Here is a 19,134-nt window from a genome sequence, read left to right as displayed (position 1 = left end):
CAGGGATGTTTTCACCCAAGTGTCCAAACACACACACACACACACACACACACACGTGTGTGCACCCTGGGTTCCAGGATGCATATGGGGGTGGAGCAGGGGGGGTGGGGCGGGGCAGGGGTAGAGCTTTTCTACATAAGGCCTTGACCCTCTTGAGCAAGGTCTGGCCCCTGGTTACCTCAGCACGGCCTCCCATGGCTGCTGCAGGGTTACTGTGTCAGTGTCAGCGTCCCCGTCCTTGTCCCCGGGTGTCTATCTGGCTTCCAGCTGAGAGTGGCTCCCTGCTGGCCTTGTGCTTTTAGGGGCAAGAGGAGGGTGAGGTCACAAAAGTGCCTGTGAGCTCACAAGCATGATGGCGGGCAGTGTGGCTGGCCCTAGTCTTCCTATGGTGTCCACATCCTAACTCCCACACGCCGGGAAGAGCCCGGGTGTTCTCTGAGTGGGGTTTTGTTCTAAGACAGGATGCCATGTAGCCCAGGCTGGTCTCAAACCCACCAAGTGGCTAAGGATGACTTTGAATTCCTGGTCCTCTTGCCTCCCCCTCCCAAGGCAGGAAGCAGAACGAAGTCAGTGTTGGGCCGGAGGCAGAGCTTTGGTGCGGACAGATGGAGGGCTCCGGAGACGAGGGCAGAGAGAGAGAGATAGCTGCCCAGCTCAGTGAGTGAGCTCCATGCCACCCATCTGTGTACAACAAAAACGTTTTAAAATCTGTTTGTTTTCTTCTCTTAAAGTAGGCATCAGTGAGACCGGGTCTCACATAGCCCAGGATGGCCTAAAACTTGCAATGCAGCCAGCGATGACTTTGAACTCCTGAGCCTCCTGCCTTCACCAGGTCAAATGCTGGGGTGACGGCTGTATGACATCTCACCCAGATTTAAAGTCCCCTTCCTCCCCTCCTCTAGCCCCTCTCTCCTGAGTGTGTGTGTGTTTAACTGGGGCCGGAGAGACGGCTCAGTGGTTAAGAGTGCGTACTGCTGTGGAGAACCTGGGTTCAGGTCCCAGCACCCATGCCGGGTGGCTCACAACCACTGTAATTCCAGCCCCAAGGGACCTCTGGCTTTCTTACAGACATACCACAGGCAGACACACGGTATAATTCAAATCTTGAAAAGATGTAATTTTGGTGACTGTGTGTGTGTGTGTACTACGGTGCATTTGTGAAGGTCTGGCTGCAGTTTTGTGGAATCAGCTCCTCCCACTTGCAGCTGGGTCTGGCTTATGCGGCAAGCACCTTACCCTCTGTTTGTGTGTCTGCATGTGCACACGTGAGATTAGTATCTTCTGAGGCCAGAACGGGGCTTCGGGTCTACAGATGCTTGTGAACTACCATGTGGGCGTCGAAACTGTAACCCAGGTCCTCTGCAGGAGCAGTGCAGGCTTTAAACCACTGAGCCAGCTCCCCATCCCCCTCGCTCTTTATAAATGGGGTGGAAACTGAGGCTCCAATCTCTCGGAGAAGAGCAAAGAGAGGGGGATGGGGGGATGAAAGGCCAGAAGGGAGGAAGGAAAGAAGAAGGAGGGGAGCGAGGAAGGAGGTAGGATGGGAGGGTAGTGGATAAAGAAAGGCAGGTAGGAAGAGGAGAGGGTGAGCAAGATAAAAGGGGAAAGGGAGAGAGGTATGGGAGAGAGATGAAGGAAGTAGGGTGTGTGTGCATATGAGAGAGAGACAGAGACAGGCAGACACAGAGACAGACACACAGAGACCCGTGTCTCATCTTACTTCCTTGGGAGTACCTCAATGTGGTTTCACACGAACACTCCCCCACCCCCCTTTTCATAATCTTTTAAAAGTCACGAAACTACAGTGAGGTCAGTGAGATGGCTCAGCAGGTAAAGGCGCTCGCACCAAGCCTGACCACATATTTTTGATCTCCAGGACCCATCTCGGGAAGGAGAGGGCTCCCACCAGTTTTCTTCTGACTTCCGTATGTCCTTCGCTCAAAGAAATAAACGCAAATTTTAAAAAATTGAAAAGCAGCAATGAAAGAGCTTAGAAAATTTATTCCTTTTCCTTGAAATGACACACATGGGCAGGGAGGAGGGACTTGGTGTAGGTTGGAGGGAGAGGTGGAAGCCATGGTGGGGTCCTCCTGTCCCCCAACATCCCAGTCTCCCTTCACAGACCTTTGATGTCACCCAAAGACTGGGGAGTCAAACAGGGCACCCCCGGTTCTCCTTAGCTGAGAACCCAACGCTGAAGTATGGGAGGTGTGGGAATGTGGTAGGAGCCTGACGACTTTGTTCTCTGCCTCGTAGAAAAATAGACCCCCGAGTCAGCTCGGGGTCGTGTAATTTTGCATATTGGATGCTGGGTTTCAGAAGGATGTGCGTATTGGTCCTCGATTGTGGCTTGATGAGGCCCGATGGGGCTGGCAGTGCTGGGATGCAGAAGGCTCCCTTGGTTGTCCTAGCTTCACCGGGTAGCTCCAGCCCATGGACAAGCGGCCCGGACCCTCCCAGAGGTCCTGGGCCCCGGGAGCCTCTAGCCTGGAATGTGGAAGACATTGCAGAGAGTCGGGGGGCAGAGAGGGTGGTGATCTGGGGGAGTGGTTTCCCTGGGTGGGGAAGGGGAGGTGTGTCCCAGCTGAGGTGAGATCCATTCGCATGGGGTGCGGCATTGGACATAGACCCCATCCCTTACTGCCCGGTGGGGAGACACTGGTCTGGGGTCTGGGCTTCACGAGGGCTCCTTGGATGGTAATGCTTTCATGCAGTGGGGGTCCGCTCCAGGGTGTGTCTCGGCTTTGTGGTGCCTGTGGGATCTAAGATGCTATCATTGGGTTGTTGGGATCTAGTCTTGAGTGGCATTCGGGGTGCAGGAGCAAAGGCTTTGGGACCTGGTGGTTTCTGGGATAGCTTGGTCTGTCACGGCAGCCAGGGGGAGTGTTGAAGGAGTCTAGGATCTGAGAATTAGCAGCTGTGGCAGGTGGGCTCCACCCGAGGCACCCCGGAGCTCTCACACCTGTGCTTCCAGGAGCCAGAAGCCAGCAGGCTGGGACTCGGGACTCTGGGATCCAGTGATGAGACTGAGAGTGGTGCTTCCAGCGTAGACCCAGCAGTCAGGCGGGAAGGAAATGGAACCCCGAACTGAGGAAGATGAACTGCTTGGGGTGAGGAATCTGGGATCCCGGGATCTAGGGACCCAGCAGCAGGACACAGGTCTCCCCTGTCAGGACCCTGGGGCCGAGCATTCTTGGCTTCTAGAATCCAGTGGCTGGACTGTGAGGCAGGTTGGGGAGTTGAGGTCCAATGTGGCCTTAGGTCCCCGGGTCTGGTCCTGAGGGGGTCTGAGGTGTGGACGTTGGGGTGCATGTGTGCCCCCATGCTTGGGGCACTGGGACCACCTGCTGCTGCACAGGGCGGCCCAGCACGCAGTGGTGGGACAGGGAGAAGGCAGGATCCAGCTTTGGGGTGCAGATGAACAGAATCAAGGAGCTTGGGGTTCAGGGCCAGGGTGTGGGTAGTTTTGCATTTCAAGTGTCAGACTGCTGATGGGTGTGGGCCAGCTTTTGTGGTTTGCTTGTGAAGTCAAGGGTCCAGTCCTGGGGTCCAGTGGCTAAAGTGTGGGATCCCATGGTACAATGATGGGGCACAGGGCAAGGATCTGGGATTTGGGTGCTGGGATCCAGCAGCTTGGGGTGGGGATGACCGGTCAGGCCATCAGTCTCTGGTTGTTGAAGACATCAGCCTGGGGATGCCATGATGAAGATGAGGGAATCTTGTGGGGACAGGCTCCCAGTCCCTCACCTGGATGTGACCCCAAGAGCCTGCTTCATGTTCTCGTAGACCACGTAGGAGATGCTCACGGCTGGAATGACCTTCATGAAGTTGGGGGCAATGCCCCGGTAGAGGCCCCAGACACCCTCCTGGGATAGGATGTGCCGCAGCAGACTCACCATGGAGACTTGGGGGCCACCCTCAATGGAGGCTGTTGGGGGGTGAGGGCCAGGTAAGAGCAACGCTTGCCCCTCTCATTTTCCCCTCCTGCTCTACCCCAGGCTGGGCATGTCAACAGGAGGCAGGAGGGAGAGATAGAGGAACCGTGGGATCTACAAGACTCAGGTCTGTGGGCCTGGGAACTGGCAGGCTAAGGGATGGAGGGAGCCACCAGGTTTGTGCATGTGTGAGAGTGTGTCTGTGTGCGCATGTGTGAGAGTACATATGTGTGTGTGTGTGTGTACATGTACCAGTGTGAGTATGCATACGCAGGCATGAAAATTTGTATGCACACGTGTGAGAGTGCATATCTGTGTCTGTGTGTAAGAGCGCACACGTGTGTGAGTGTACGTGTGTCTGCATATGACAAGAGGAACTTCTTGCATTCTTAGGGTGAATTCTCTCCTTCTCTTCAGGGTTTTCTTCTGCTCATCTCCCCGGCCAGGCCTCCATCCCAAAGTCAGCTCTTGGGGGAGCCCTGTGTGTACCCCTGCCTCCCCTCTCCTCAACCCTAAATCGGCACTTGACCGTGCGATGATCTCTGTGGCCTGTTTCCTGCTCCCCAGGGGATGAAGTCCATGAAGGTAGAGGGTGCATTTATGTCATTCACTGAGAGTTTCTCCAGCAAAAGTCCAGGAACTAAGGTTCACAAAAACAGACTCAGGGGTAACTGAATGGGAAAACAACCCACGGGAGAAAATACAGAGGGAAACAACAGTGGGAAAACTGAGGCAGGAGGATTGCCCTGAGTACATAGCAATCCTGTCTTTTTTTATTGAGACAGGGTTTCTCTGTGTAGCCCTGGCTGTTCTGGACTCACTCTGTAGACCAGGCTGGCCTTGAACTCATAGAGATCCGCCTGCCTCTGCCTCCTGAGCGCTGTGATTATAGGTGTGTGTTGCTGGGCTTAATCCTCTGTTTTAAAAAAACAAACAACAAAACTCAGATCAAGGGCTGGAGGGATGGCTCAGTGGGAGAGAGTCCTCTGCTCTTCCAGAGAGTTCAATTTCTGGCCACCACAGAACTCAGTAACTGGACCTCTACAGGATCTGTCAGGCCTCTGTGCGTGTCTCTCTCTCACACGTAGACACACACACACATAGACACGCAAACATGCATGCACATGTACAAAAGTAAAAATAAATCTTAAAAAATTTTGAAACCCCTTGAAATCAAAGCAGAACACAGCAAGTTGGCTGTCTGTAAGGCTGGGCACAGGATGCCGACTTTTGGAGGCAGAGGCCAGAGGTGAGCTCTGTATTCCAGGCCAGCTAGGGCCGCACAGTGTGACTTTGTCTAAAAATAACAATAATACAGCCAGCCTGGTCCACGCCTCTAACCCCAGCATTTGGGTCCAGAGGCAAGCAGATCTCTCCAAGTTTGAGGCCAGCCTGGGTTACATAGTGAGATCCTATCTTACAAAATAAATAGATGAAGAAAGAAAGAAAATTAAAGAAACAAGGGACTGCCCTTCCTTGACCTTGGCTAATGCCGGCACCCCCCACTCCCTTGTTTTCACCCAGTTTGCAAGAGCTCAAGTTACGGGCAGGCCTGTCTGCTGTACTTCCCTGTATTCCACGCCCAGTAACGCAAAAGCCTCGCTCTTCAGTGTCACTGCTGGGGAAAACGAAGCCCAGACAAGAGCAAAGGCTATGAAGGCTACCCAAACCTACCAAATCCCGGCCCAGGGCTCCGCCTACGCCGAGTGAGGGGACAGCGGGTAGACCCTGAGTGTCAGGCTTTGCTACCCCAGCCTCCCGCCCAGGCCTCTCACCTTGCGCCTGCATTCGGGTCCGGACCAGTGCCAGGGGGTAGCTGGCAATCTGGCCGCAGGTGCTGGAGATGGTGCCACAGGCCAGGAGCACGAGGATGCCTGGGTTTGCCGATTCGTGGCTGTACTGATGAAGCCAGTGATTCTTCAGGGTCTAGAAGAGATGAGCCGGTGGGTTCAGAGTTGCAGATGGGAAGACCCTGTGTCGAAGACCTTGCCGCCAGCTCTGTGTACCACCGTTGCTGGCATTACATTAGATGTAGTTTGTCTTCCCTACCGGGTCAGGTGCCACGCCCTCAGCCTCTCACGGGGGTGGGGGGCGACTCTAGGCGGGGCTCCACCACTGACCACGCCCCAGCCCCTAAATGGGGATTCTGGGCGGGGCCATGCCCCCAACTCTCTTACTGGGGCATTGTAAGCAGAGACTCTACCCCTGAGCCACACCCTCAGCTTCACCACTTGAGGTATGGCCCTTGCTTTGAAAACTTTCATTTTCGGAAAGGCGCTTACTCTGCAGCCAATACTGGCCTTCAAGTCTGCCATCCTCTCAGCCTCCTCAGGGCTGGGATGACAGGCTTGCGCTACCCAGCTTGGCTTCTGTGAGCAGTTTGCCTGTACTCCTTCCGCTTTGCCTCTTGTACTGTGCACACATCCCATGACTGGGACCTCTGTACGACTGTCCACAGCACTTGGAAGAGGCAGACAAATCTCTGAGTTTGAGCCAGGACAGCCAGGGCTACACAGAAACCCTGTCTTGAAAAGCCAAAAAAAAAAAAAAAAAAAAAGAAAAAGAAAGAAAGACAGAAAGAAAGAAAAAGAAAATAAAAGCAGTCTCACTAGCCCAGACGGGTCTCCTACTCTAGCTGAGGCTGACCCTGAACCTCTGGTCCTCCGGCCACTGCCTCTTCATGGTGGGGTGAAAGGATGCGTGCCTGAGTTTCTGAGGCACTCACAGGCTTTGTGTGTACTAGGAGGAGCTCAACCCGTGAGCTACATCCTCCACTATCTGAGTACTTTCGAGTTCTGCTCTGATGCGACTGGTGGAGATGACTGGATCAGGCTCTGAGAGTCACAGGTGTCCTTATAGGAAGACAGGGGCATAGAGGAGGGAGTCAAGGGACAGCAGACACAGAAACGGGAGTGACAGATTTATAGCAAGGGAATGCTGCTGGAAATGACAGTGACCATCTGTCAATCTAGCTTCCCAGGAGGCTAAGGCAGGAGGCTTGACCCTGCCCAGGAGCTTGTGGTTAGCTGGGGCAACAAAATGAAACACTGTGTATAATGAAAGTAAACAAATGAAATTTAAAATAGAAAAGAAGGGGCCAAGTAGGTGGCTCCTCCACAGGTAGAGATTATTTCATGAGCTAGAGGGCCGGAGTTTGGATTCCAGCGTGTACACACCAGATGAGCCTGTGCATCTGTAAGGGCGGCCCTGGGGAGGCAGGGGCGAGAAGACTCTCAGAGGCTGGCAGGGTGGTCAGCCCCTGCAGGTCAGCGAGCGACCCTGCCTTCCTCTACCCACCTTAACCCCAACAACCTCAGACTATTTCATCCAAGACAGTGACTATTTGTACGGTTCCTACTTGGCAGACGAGAAACGGGGGGAGAGTGAGCCACGTGCCAAAAGCTCTGGCATTTTCTGGAATGCTCTTCCAAGATCATCCTCTCTTCCTTTCCCCCTTCTCTTACCTTTCACTTTCTAGGGGTGTAAGTGCGTGCTTGTGTGTGTGCATGCCTGTGCAGGGGTGCATGCCCACGTGAGGACGTGGAGGCCAGAGGTTGACATCAGACTTACCTTTGGAGACAGGGTCTCTCGCTGAACCTGAGCTCACTGACTGGCCAGGCAGAGAGCCCCAGGGACCTCCTGCTTCTCCCTCCCAGCCCTGGGGAGGCAGATGCTCTTCCTGATGTTTTTCGTAGATTCTGGATAGAACTCATGCCCTCACACTTATGTGGCAGGCACCCTAACAACCCAGCCATCTCCCCAGGCTCTCTCTGTGGCTCTGGTTGGCCTAGAACTTGCTACGTGAACCAGGCTGGACTCAAAACTCATGGAGATCTGCTTGCCTCCGCTTCCCAAGTTCTGGGGTGAAGGGCGAGTGCCACCATCACCTCCTTTTTATTTCTTTTTATTTTTATTTCATATATGTGGGTGTTCCTCTCCATGTATGTCTGGCACCACAAGCATGCAGTGCCTATAGAGGCCAGAAGAGGGAGTCTGATCCCCCAGAACTGGGGTTACGGGTGGTTGCAAGCCAGGATATGGGCACTGAGAATACAGATGTTTAATGAGTTATTAAGAGCTGTCGAGACGGTAGCTAAGCCTGACGACCTAGAATTGATAACTAGAACCCACGTGGTGAAAGGAGAGGAGTGGCTCCTGAAAGGTGCCCTCTGACCTCCACACAGAGGCCGTGGCACACCTTCACACAGAGTCGTGAACACATGAGAAGAGCTGCTCAGGGCTACAGAGACAGCACAGATGGAAAACCCCATGTCAGCACGAGGGCGTGGGTCTGACCCCCAGCGCCCATGTCAAAAGCCAGGCAGGGTTGTGTACACCTTAACCACACTGTTGGAAAGGCAGAGACAGGAGGATTCCTTGGGGCCACTAATGAACCCCTCTAGCCTCCTTGATGAGCCCCAGGTCTCAGGACGAGATCCTGTGTCAAAAAATAAGGTGGACAGTATCTGAAGAATGACGTCTGAGTTTGTCTTCTGGCCTTTACACCCTTACACACACAGATACACAGACACACACACACTTGTTCTGTAGGCAGGGATAGTGGTACATGCCTGTAATGTTAGTCAGGAAGCTGAGGCAGGGGGATTACCATGAATCCAGGACACCATGGGCTGCATAGTGAGGGCCACCTTTAAAAACAAACAAACAAAGAACAAAAACAACAACAAGAAACACACACACACAAACCCAAAAGCTGAGTTTCAGTTGGTGGAGCACTTCCTAAGAAGCATAAAGGCCTGGGTGCCATCCTGGCACCATATTAACTGGGCCTGGTAGTGCAGCCCTATCACCCAGCACTCTGGAGTTACAGTCAAGAGAATCAGAGGGAAGGGGGGGGTACGACCGGATATAAAGAAGAAAAAAAAAAAAAGGATCAGAAGCTCAAACTCTTCCTCAGCTACCTGGCAAGTCTGAGGCCAACCAAGGCTACCTACATCTGTCTTGGGGGTGGTGGCAGCCCTGGAGAGACAGCTCAGCGGTTGGAGCCCTGGCTGTTTTTGCAGAGGATCTGGTTTAATGCCCAGCACCCACATGGAGGCTCCCAACTGTATGTAACTCTGGCTCTAGGGGACCTGGCACCCTTTTCTGGGCTCCATGGGGACCACATGCAGGCAAACACCCATATGTGATCAAATCTGAAAATAACTGAAAAATTGAAAAAAAAAAAAAAAAGAAAGGAAAAAGAGTTTGTTGGTATAGAGATGAGGCCAGGTTCCACACATGCTTTGGGGAAGATAAGCATCTCTGAGGCTCATCGTACACTGTGTTCTTGATACGAGGAGCTGGAGGGGTCCCTAATTTCTGCAATGTCAAAGCTTCCATGCAGTGGAAAGTTTTGGTGTCCTTAAGAACCTCAGTTACGTTATGCAAACGTGTTTTTGTTTTAATCCCAGGCTGGGATATGGGGCTGATTCAGATGCCCACAGCAGCAGACTCTTTGCCTTGTGTGGGCTCTGTGAGGGGCTCTTGGCCAGCTGCAGAGAGTTTAATTCTCAGGACTGTGAAGAGAGAATAAAGGCTAGAGCCTAGACAGAGAAAGGGGGCTCTGAGAAAGAAGATGGCTGGGGCTCCCCCCAGCTGCTCCTGGCTGCTGTTGTAGAAGTTTGACAACAACAAGAAGAACCTGAAGATATCTTGAAAGGAAGATTGGACTTGCCCCAAAGAACCCACTGACCCTAACCATAAGGAAGTAGCTAAAGAGAACTGTTCCTCTCCTCACTAACCTTCTTTCTCTCCTACCTGGTGTTGGGGTGTTGGAAGGGATTGGGTGGAGTAAAGAGAAAGAGGCGTAAGAACCGTCAGTAAAATAGTTTTTAAAAGTATGCTAACACTTCTGTAATTCCAAGAAGGCAATTGTGAACTCCTGGCTTCACCCCCCAGCACCCCAATAATGATTCTATTATTGTTCTTGGAGAAAGAGAGAGAGAGTCACTTAGTGGCCCAGGCTGGCCTTGAGCTCACAGAGATTCTCCTGCCTCTGCCCCAAGGCATAGGATTAGAGGCATGCGCCACCATGCCTAGTTGCGGTAATCTGCCTGCCCCACTCTTCTGAGTTTTGGACGATAGGCACCAGCCTCCATACCTGGCTAAAAGTAGTTTAATTTTTTTTTTTTTTTTTTTACGTATGTGTACATGTGTGTGCCTGTTTGAGTGTATCACACCACGTGAGCACAGTGCCTTTGGAGACCAGAAGAGGGCACTGGATTCCCTGGAGCTGGACTCACAAGGCCTTGTTAGACCTTGATGCTGCTGGAAACTGAACCCATGTCCTCTGCCAAAGCAGCAAACATTTTTAATGGCTGAGCCATCTCTTTAGTCTTGTTTGTCTATTTGGCTGTTGTTAATTTCTTAAACAGGATTCTTTCTTTCTTTTTTTCCTTTCTTCCTTGCTTGCTTGCTTCCTTCCTTCCATTCTTCCTTTCTTTGACAAGTTTCTCTGTGTAACCATGGCTGTCTTAAAACTCGTCCTGGAGACCAGGCTGGCCACAAACTCAGAGATATGCCTGACTCTGTCTCTGCCTCTGTCCTGCCTAGCTGCAAAAAGTCTACTGAATTAGCAAGGAGCATCCTAGTGCTGGGATTAAAGGCGTGTACCACCATTGCCAGGCAAGACATGACCAGGCTGTCTTGAAACTGACTACCTGGTGCAGAACTGCCTTGAACCCCAGTCCTACGTCAGCCTCCCAAGTCCCTGTGTGCCAAGTGTGCACCACCATGTGGAACCGGAAACAAGGTTTTTACAACATTGAATGAGAGAAGATGGAGGTCTGATGTCTGCAGGGGCCCTCTAAGGTTCTCATGCCCATCACAGTTGCCAGGCCCACAATTGCCCGTCCTGGCTACAAGAAGTTTACTGAATTAGCCAGGAATGTCCTAGGCCAGACCCTAGAAGAAGAAGGGCGGGCGGGTGGTTATCCACAGACCTCGTAGACGGCCAGGTCGATTCCTGCGTAGGGGATAATGCCCAGCACGTTAGGCAGGTAGCCGCGGTAGAAGGCGCGGGGCCCTTCCCTCTCCAGGATCCGTCTCGCGCAGTCCAGGAGCCCCTTGTACTGGCCCGTTCTGCGTAGAGTCAGCCGAGTCTTCAGTACCTGGGTGAGAACTCTGTTAACCCCTTGAAAAATTGCTTCCAGAATCGTCATGCCCAGGAGGGACATGAAGTGGCTACTCATGAAGGCAGCTGTGCTGAGGGCCCAGCGGGGCCTGAGTGGGTAGAGTGCCCCCTTTGGGACGCACAAAGCCCTGCTTCCATCCCGGCACCACAGAAACCAGGTGTGGTGGCCCACGCCTGCTGTCCGCGCCCTTGGCAGGCACACCCGCAGAGGGCAGGTTGCTATGACTACTGTGCGAACCAGTTCTAACCAAGTCCCTAGAAGTTATAGCTCAAATCGAGATGCCCAGACAAGCTAGACAGGCTTCTGGTCCCAAGTCAGGCAGTTAGGGTTACACACAGTGAGTGTGGACCGGGGATAGGGGTGGGGGTGGGGGTGGGGTGGGGACGGTCTTCCTCTGCCCCATCCTTCTCACCTCCATGGGGTAGATGATGGTCTGAGCTGTGGCCCCGGCCAGGGAGCCAGCCACGAAGCGCTCCTGGACGTGCAGCGTCTCTTGCTGACCCCGGATGGCCCGCTTGATCTGAGGGTGGGACCGGGTGTAGGGATCATTCGGGGATGAACTTTGGGGATCATTAAGCTGTCCATTACGCTGTTCTCTGGCTGCCACAGAGCTGGCCAGGAGGGGGCGTGGTGCCGAGACCCGCAAGTCAAGGCCGGGAGCCCTTGTGCTTAGTTTTTGCCTCCCCAAGCCGAATATACTCGCTCTTGGACCTGCCCTACCTGTTCGTAAGCCATGAACTTGATGGCCGACTCAGGGGCGATCTTGAGCACGTTGATGCCGTTGCCTCGCCAGAGGGATAGGATGCCCCCTTCCTGAACCATGTTCCGCAGGCCCCCGAGGATGTTGAGCCGGTTGGACTTTGAGGCGTGGACCTGAATGGGGAGAGGAGGTGATACTTGCGATACTCTCCTAGGTCTGGGGCCTGAATGAAGGGTAGGTCTCCTCAGGTCCCCTTACCTGCATGAAGACCTTGAGACGGTCCAGAGGGGCTGTGCCGGTCCGGGACACGGCGCCTGCCACTGCGCCCGCCACCAGCTGCTTCCACCACGTGCCTGTAAGTTTCTCTTGCTTGGAGAACTCGTCGGGCACCGTCAGGCACTCACCGATGTCCAGGACCTGAGGATGGGCTGCAGTCAGGTACCCGCAGAGGATGCTCCTAAGTGAAGAAGTCTCCTCTACGAATCCCAGGACGCCCCAGAGCCCACCAAAGAACCTTGCTCGGAGGGCCGAGCAGATCCCTTCTGGATCCCACCACGTGCCACTAAAACATCTGTCCAAAGCAGTGTTTCTGGGAGAGCCCAGGGCTCTGGGAGAGCTCCCCGGAGTTCCACGAAAGCAGTGGCCTCAGGCTGCGACCCTTTGAGACAGTTCCTCCTGTTGTGGTGACGCCAAACCATGCAATTATTTTCATTGCTACTTCAAAACTGTGAGTTTGTTACTGTGATAAATGGGAATGTAAATATTGGATCTGTGACCCCATGACAGGGTCCTTTGACTGCCAAACAGGTCACGACCCACAGGTGGAGAAGCCCTACATTACAGGCTCCATTGAGTCCCCAGAATAATAATTCAGCCCACTTAATTCCATCAAAGGAGCCACCAACTCCCACAAAAGAGCCCACGGAGGGGCTCATTAGGCAAAGGTGTGTGGGCACGCTGAGGACCTGAGCCCAGTATTTGCCACACATACGATGGAAGGAGAAAACACTTCCCCAAGCTGTCCTCCGACCACCACACGCTTGCCCCTCCACACAGAATAGGTAACTTAAAAAGAGAATCCACTCAGGTGGGTGGTAGTGGCCCACACCTTTAACCCCAGCACTTGGGCAAGTGGCAGAGGCAGGCAGATCTCTGTGAGTTCGAGGCCAGCCTGGTCTACAGAGCAAGTTCCAGGACAGCCAGGGCTACATAGAGAAACTCTGTCTCTTTTTTTTAAAAACTTATTTATTTTTATTTTATGTGTATTGGTGTTTTGCCTGAGTCAGATCTTGGAGTTACAGACAGTTGTGAGCTGCCCTTTGAGCTGGAAATTGAACCCAGGTCCTCTGGAAGAGCAGTCAGTGCTCCCAACTACTGAGCCATCTCTCCAGCCCAAGACACCCTGCCTTGACATGCTCCCAAAAGAATCCACTGAAACTTAAGAAAGGGGGCCACTGAATTTCACCAGAGAATCCCCTGATCTCACCAAAGGAGCCACCACAATTCTTCTCAAAACATCCAGAGTCTCACCAAAGAATCTACTGATTCCTAGTGAAGAATCTACCAGATCCCACCACAGACGGGATCCACTGATCCCACCCAAAGAGCCACTGAATCCTTCCAAAGGATCTGCTTTCACAGTCATCTCCTCTGTGATGAGTCCTCCCTAGAAATCCTCCTCCAAGAGTCTTCCCCCAGGAGTCCTCCCGCAAGCATCTTTTCCAAACAGTCTTCCTCTTGACATCCTCTCCTAGGTACTCCCCACGGACTGTGCTCCCTCCTAGAACCCAGGAGGGCTCTTTGGGGGTGCACGTCTCTGGATTTCCCGAGAGGATTGTAGTATGGCTTTTTCTCTGAGCGTGGCATCATCACCCCGCTGTCATTTTGAGGCAGCGATTACCTTGGCCTGGTAGCCATGGCAACAAACTGAGCAGAACAATCTGGTGATAACTGGGTCTATGGTAATAGAGCTGTTGACACCCACTAGTGTGTGTGTGTGTGTGTGTGTGTGTTTGGGGGGGGGGGGGCGCGTCTCAGGACCTAACCAGGAAGTCTGATCACTGCCTCACCCTAGCTGCAAGGAATCCTGGAAAACACTGACTATACAGGAGGCAGAGGCTAACGGTCGCCACCCACAATGGGGTGGCGTTCAGCCATGGTGCAGCTGTTTAGGGTCACCGAGGGGTGTAAGTGACCCCTCCCTGTGCTCAGCAACTGAGCTCAGAAACGCATGGGCTCACCAAGGTGGCCCTTGGTAGGATGGTCACCTCACCTGAGGTGAGTACATGTTTCTTCACATCTCCCCAGGAGAAGCAAACCTGATCCTGTCAGGTCCCACAGACAGGTGTCCTCCAGACACCACCAGATCCTAGTGATTCTCACCTCTGTGCAAGGGCTGGCCTCCTTCCCCATCCCCAGTGGACTCCTCTGGACCCTCCAAATGCAGTGTCTGCATACACCTCTCCCTCAGCCCCAGGATCGGTGGAGTAGGCAACAAGCACTCGGCAGCTAGCAGCTTCGAGGGTTGAGCGTGGAAACACCATTTGGTGGATTTTCTCCCCTGTAACCCCAGTTCCTACCAGCTTGCTCCAGAATCTAAGCAAGCCCAAAGGTCTCTGAGCAGACAGCAGAAGTGTCATCAGGTGGCTACCAGGCTCCTGACCCCCAGACAGAACCGTAGAGGTACGGAGCTTCCTTAACTGAGCCCCCAGACACTGAGGACACTTCTAGAATCCCAGCCCAGATCTTCCGGGGCCCAGGAAGCTGGAGCAAGCCCCTGCCTCGTGGGTGGGGCCCGACTTACTGTGGAATGCTTCCAGAAATACAGGATGTCCTCCACATTCTCCAGAGAGTGCAGCAGAAAGTGGTCTCGCCATTCCTGCCAGTCAATGGTCATGGTGCCGTCTCGGTCCATGCTGGAGGAGGGTGGGCACAGGCTCAGTGTCCCGGCTGAGGGGGCGGGTGCCACTACCCTCATGGGTTTGGGGAGCACAGAATTTACCGCCTCTCTCCAGCACTGATTTGTTTGTTTGAGATAGGGTCTCATGCTGTAGTCCCAGCTGGCTTGGAATTCACGTAAAAGCTCCAGCTCAGTACCTGAGTGCTAGGACCACACCCCTATGACTGCTCTATTCTTTTTTTTTTTTTTTTCCTTTTTGGATGTGGTCTTACCCTGGAGACCAGGCTGGCCTCAAAGTCATGGCAATCCTGCTGCCTTAGCTTTCTGAGTGCTGATAGGACAGCCATGTGCCACCTGGTTAAAGAGTTTTACAACTTTAAAAAAACTTTAAGTGTGAGTGTGTGTGTGTGTGTGTGTGTGAGTGTATGTGTGAGTGTGTATGAGTGTATGTGTGTGTGTGTGTGTATGTGTGAGTGTGTGTGAGTGTGTGTGTGTGTGTGTGTGGCCTGTGAGGCCACAGGTATTCCATCCCCTGCAGTAGTAGTTCCAGGTGATTGTGAGTCCCCTGACTTGGGCGTGGGGAAGCAAACACACACTCCTAACTGCTGTCTCCTCTCTCTCCAGCCCTGTTTCACCAAGTCAGGCATTTACCCCATAGCCTAGGCTGGGTTGGCTCTCACAGCATCCTCCTGCCTCTGCCTCCTTAATGCTAAGGGATGGGGCTCTACTCTCAGGTTTTGGGTGTGTGTGAGAGCTCGCAGGTGCCATGGCTTGAATGTAGAGGACAACTTGCTGGGTTGACTCTCTCCTTCCAACCGCATTGGTTTGGGGATCCCAGTCTTCATCAGGGTTGAGTAGCAAGTACCTGCTGAGCTGGCTTCCATGTATGAGGCTACACATGTCTGGTATTTGACATTTTTTTTTTAAGTCAAGCCTCATTTTGTAGTCCAAGTTAGCCTTAAACTCATGGTAATTCTCTTGCCTTGACCTTTCAAGTGCTAGGATGACAGGTTCTGGCCTCAGGTCTGATCTAGTTACAGTCTTCTGCTGGCTCGGCTGTGTAAATCCTTCAGACCAGCCCTTTCCAGGGCCAGACAGGGACATCAGTCCACTAGCCTAAGATCTGTTTGACTCCAAAGTCCAGCTTTTCCCCTCCACCCTCCCGGATCCCAGTCTGGGGCTCAGAGGACAGAGCTGTCTGTCGGGTGTGGTGGGGGCGGGGGCCCACTGGCCTGACTCTCCAGTGACTCACCTGTGTAGAATTTTCTCTGCCTGCTCCAGCGAGATGGAGATCCCCAGTGCTCGGAAGCTCTGTTGAATCTCAGACACATCGATGTGACCTGAAAGGGGAACCCAGGAGACACCCAAAGGCTGGGCTGGGAAACCAGGAAGCAGGAGGCCAGAGGCCGATGGCTGCCTCTTCCCCAGTCTCTCTCCATCTTCCTTTTGAGACAGAGCCTCTCAGTGAACTGGAAGTTCACTGACTCAGCTAGGCCAGCTGGACATCCAGCCCCAGGATCTTCCGTCTCCACCTCACCCATTGCTGGGGTCACACGCACCACCACACCGGCTTTTTTTTTTTTTTTTTTTTTTTTAATATAGATGCTGGGTATTGAACTCAGGTCCTGAGTCAGCTCCCTGGCCTCAGGGGAGATTCCCCCCACTCCTTGCCAAAGGGACAGAGACAGGTTTTTTCTGTATAGTTTGACTGTCCTGGAACTTGCTCTGTAGACCAGGCTGGCCTTGAACTCAGAGATCCACCTGCCTCTGCTTTCTGTGTCCTGGGGTCAAAGGTGTGTCCTACAGCAAGGGGAGGGATTTTCATACAGGTTTGAGGGCTGCTCAGAGTTGGAATTGGGTGATACTGGGGAGTCCTCTATTCCAGGAATGAATGAGTTCAGGGGTGATCACAGAGGTCCCTGTGCTACAAGGGACTAAAGAAATATTTGCTTATTTATTCAGTTTTCTTTCCCCCTCCCCAGAGACGGGCCTACAGAGGCATGGATCACCGTACCCAGCTTTTTCATGGGAACTAGGGATGGAAGTCAGGAGCAGGCAGTTTTGTGGCGAGCCCTTTACCCCTGAGCCATATCTCTATCATTAAGACTTGAAGAACCTAGAAGACACTTGTATCTGAGGGTCTCTGATGCTACTGTGCAGTCCAAAAAGGACCATCTAAGGGTGGAGGGAGGGGTCTTATGCTACAAGGGGGCAGGAGGTAGGACAGGCTTGTTTAGGCTCAGATCACCTAGTTGGGCCTGAGAACTCCCGAAATAGCCCATGAGTCAGAAGCGGCCCTCCCCTTCTCCCCAGCGCTGCTGGTTCTAACCCATTTGCCCAGCCCCCAGCCTGGAGCGCATCTCACCATCCTGGTTCCGGTCAAGGCTGTGAAACATGAGCAGAAGGCGCTGCTCCCGCTCCTGCAGGTAGTGAGAGAATTCCTCCAGGCTGAGGCCACCATCTGGATCAACGTCCCCCTCGGAGGAGATGCCCTAGTGGAGACGAAGGGGACACAGGGGACTCTGGCAGACCGCACCCACACAGTGTGTGTGTGAGAGGGGTAGCTACTATATGCTTCAAGCCTCAGGGACTCAGAGCCCCAGCTCCTTAAGGAAGGGGGATAGGAGACTTTGGCCCACTTTTCAGCAAGATGCTCCAAGCCACAGTGAGAGTCTGAATCTGGTGTTGCCCAGTTTTCCTGGTAGGCAGACTGAGGACTTTTCAAAGTCACAGAAGCAGCTCAAGGTCATAGAAGTGGGACTTGGAAAGCATGGGCACTTTCTTGAGGCAGGGTCTCACATAGCCCAGGCTAGCCTCGAATTCTTTGTATTGGAGGATGACCTTGAACTCCGATTCTTCCCCCATCACCTTGTAGCCCACACTTGCCCCTCCCCCCAGCTCTTTCTTATAAAACCCTGTCTCCTTGGCAGTCTCCGGGGCTGGGAGCAGGGTGCTGTTAGAATCAGTCCTGGTTCCTACAGGGCCTAACAGATGGAAGGCAATAGCCACGGGCCTCTATATTCTCACCTGAAAAGTAGGACCTTACACTCAAGGTCAACAAAAAAACGCAATCGGTCTGACACCGCTAGGGGCTCAGGGGTGAGGGGCACACAAAGGAAGGGCCGGATCTTGCCTCGCCCCACCGCCACCTCCCACGCTAGGGCTGGAACCCAGGGCCTTTGCACATGCCAGGAAAACGCTTTACCACTGAGCTGCACCCGCAGCTCAAAGAGCATAGTTTGGACCCCAGTGGGGACAGGGTGGCCTCGGATGGACTGAATCCCTGGCTGGAGCAGACTGGGGCCGCCGGCCAGGTCCGGGAGAGCTGGCAGGGAATGTAAATAAAGGGGTAGGGTCTCCGGCTCCGGTGCCCAGCAGGGTGGGGAAGTTTTGCTCCCTGCAGGTGGCAGCGGTCACCCCTTGGGCTGTGGGCAGAGGAGCTGAGGGTGTGTCGCCGGGCAGTGGAAGGGAAAGCGTCCCGCTCTGCGGTCCATCCTCCCCACCTCCCGGGGTGTGTAGGGGGGGAGACGAGGACTCCGGGTCTTGGCAGCCGCAGCCACTGCAGGCCTGGAGCCTTAGCAGTCTTGTCTCGGGACGCCGTTAGGCCGACCGCGGGCAGACAGGGTGAGGGGAGCCCAGGCAGAGCTGGGGGGGGGGGGTGTCCAACCAACAGGTAGCTTGTGGCTGCTGCAACCGACGCGTTCAGGGGCGCGGGTGACGGCGCGGGCGGGCCCCGCAGCAGTGGTCGCTGCCCGTGGTACCTGATGTGCAAGGTCGGGATCGCCCCCTCCCAGCCTGGCCAGACCCTGGCGCAACTCCTGCACGTCCACGCGGCCGTCCTTGTTGCTGTCCAGCTCCTCGAACAGGCGACCCCAGCGTTGCCGCCGCTCCGCGTCGCCGGAGACCCCTCGCATGGCGCACGCCCGGGGGGGAGGGGAGGCCCCGCAGCGACGGCCTCGGCGGGGGCTTTCCGGCTCCCCCTCCCCCCCGGGGTCCCCACAGGGCCAGCTCCCGCGACCACCCGCGCCGCAGCCTCTGCGCTGCGGGGGCCCGAGCTCCTGCACTTGCTGGAAGTGATAAACGCTAGTCGTCCCCGCCCGCACCAGAACTTGCTTCTCCTCCTCCGACCCGCATTACTGGGGGGAGGGGGCCGGGGGCGGAGCAGGGGGCGTGGGGAAGGATTCTAGGAGGTTCTGGGGCTGCACATCTGACGACTCATTCCTGGGATGTTAGGAAAGGCAACCACGTCGGTATTCTGCTTGCCTCAGTTTACCCTTTGTTCTTAAATAGCTTTAGCAGGGAATTGTCAGGGATTGGATTTGTAGTCTCGTTCATTTAGACCTCCCTCTCCTGGGGACCTTCACCAGGAATTCGAGTTTTTGCTTCTACCAGGCCTACACTAGAACTCTGAACCAGTTTAATAGCTTCTTTGGCCCGCCCGCTCCCAGTCAGATTCCCCAGTCG

The 19,134-nt window shown here is 54.1% G+C and overlaps 1 protein-coding gene across 3 annotated transcripts; it reads right to left on the bottom strand.

Annotated features, from left to right (window-relative positions):
- Positions 1 to 1,981: 1,981 nt before the first annotated feature.
- Positions 1,982 to 18,803, bottom strand: Slc25a23 (solute carrier family 25 member 23). 3 transcript variants are annotated; one of them, XM_055617754.1, is made up of 11 exons: positions 18,432 to 18,803; positions 17,036 to 17,162; positions 15,923 to 16,010; positions 14,575 to 14,686; positions 12,030 to 12,188; positions 11,792 to 11,944; positions 11,484 to 11,591; positions 10,880 to 11,047; positions 5,711 to 5,861; positions 3,748 to 3,928; positions 1,982 to 2,487 (listed from the first exon to the last, which is right to left on the bottom strand). In XM_055617754.1, the coding sequence occupies exons 1-11, from the start codon at positions 18,582 to 18,584 to the stop codon at positions 2,316 to 2,318; spliced, it is 1,572 nt and encodes a 523-aa protein (XP_055473729.1). In that variant the 5' UTR covers positions 18,585 to 18,803; the 3' UTR covers positions 1,982 to 2,315. The 3 variants fall into 3 exon arrangements, with proteins under 3 accessions (XP_055473729.1, XP_055473732.1, XP_055473731.1); XM_055617757.1 differs by lacking the exon at positions 3,748 to 3,928 and having other exon boundaries at positions 2,411 to 2,487; XM_055617756.1 differs by lacking the exons at positions 1,982 to 2,487; positions 3,748 to 3,928 and adding an exon at positions 4,654 to 4,851.
- Positions 18,804 to 19,134: the final 331 nt, after the last annotated feature.

Source organism: Psammomys obesus, unplaced genomic scaffold (genome assembly GCF_907164565.1).
Source record: "Psammomys obesus unplaced genomic scaffold, mPsaObe1.curated_primary_1811, whole genome shotgun sequence".
Taxonomy (NCBI): Eukaryota; Metazoa; Chordata; class Mammalia; order Rodentia; family Muridae; genus Psammomys; species Psammomys obesus.
Note: the sequence above shows the minus strand (reverse complement) of the source record. Positions and strands in the feature narration are given on the sequence as shown.